Here is a 784-nt window from a genome sequence, read left to right as displayed (position 1 = left end):
CCCGCGCCCGGCCAGGGTGAGTGGTGCTGTTGCGGGGTGGGGGCTCAGCCAGAGCAGGGGCGGGCAGAGGCCAGACGGGGCACCCGCTGCTCGTCTCCTCGGCCAGCGGCAAGGCGGCCGGCGAAGCTGCGGAGGAGAGGCGGAGGCTGTTCCAGAGCAAGCGGAAGGAGCCCGCCGAGGACGCAGCCCAGCGCGCTACGCGGCTCAAGGCGTTTCCCTGCAAGAGGTTCAGGGAGGTAAGGCCTCCTCCCCGCCACCACGGACGCGGGGTTCCCCCTCTGGGCAGCCACGGGGCGGGCGGGGAACCAGGCCAGGCAAGGGCTTGGGCGTCGGCTCCACACCCTGCATCTTCCCGCCAGGGCACCTGTCAGCGCGGGGACAAGTGCTGTTACTTACACAGTCCTCCGACACCCGGGGCCCCCGCTGATGCCCCCCACACTGCCTGTCCAGAGACCGCCAGCCAGAACCCCCCTGGGCCTGGGGCTGCTGCGGGACCCGGCATAGACTGAACCAATAAAGATGTCGCCTGCCCGTGATGTGATCGCCTGTGGTCTGTCTGTTCAGCGGCGTGACGGGTGTCGATCCCTCCGTCCATGTGTCCTAACTCCCGGGGTGCTCTGTGTGTCTGTCCGCCCGGGCGGCCGTCTGTCCCCGCCAGCTTGGGGTGTTCTGCCTGCGTGGGGGCGGAGCCCACCATCTGCACGTGGTGGGTCGCTCCGCAGCCCCGGCGCTGGGCCGCCCCCGCCGGCGCCTGCAGTTCCCGAGGCGGCCACGGGACGGCACT

At 71.2% G+C, this 784-nt stretch overlaps 1 protein-coding gene across 1 annotated transcript; it reads left to right on the top strand.

Moving 5' to 3' along the window:
• Positions 1-20: 20 nt before the first annotated feature.
• On the top strand, positions 21-536 carry LOC110595355 (tRNA (guanine(26)-N(2))-dimethyltransferase-like; the record flags this gene model as incomplete). The annotated part of the gene is made up of 2 exons (XM_021710662.1): positions 21-236; positions 360-536. Coding segments are annotated over 2 exons (366 nt in total), but the record flags the coding sequence as incomplete, so codon positions are not given.
• Positions 537-784: the final 248 nt, after the last annotated feature.

The sequence above is a fragment of the Carlito syrichta genome, unplaced genomic scaffold (genome assembly GCF_000164805.1).
Source record: "Carlito syrichta isolate Samal-C Ts95f unplaced genomic scaffold, Tarsius_syrichta-2.0.1 Scaffold297031, whole genome shotgun sequence".
Taxonomy (NCBI): Eukaryota; Metazoa; Chordata; class Mammalia; order Primates; family Tarsiidae; genus Carlito; species Carlito syrichta.
The sequence above is the reverse complement of the archived record's forward strand: the minus strand, read 5'-3'. Positions and strand labels throughout refer to the sequence as shown.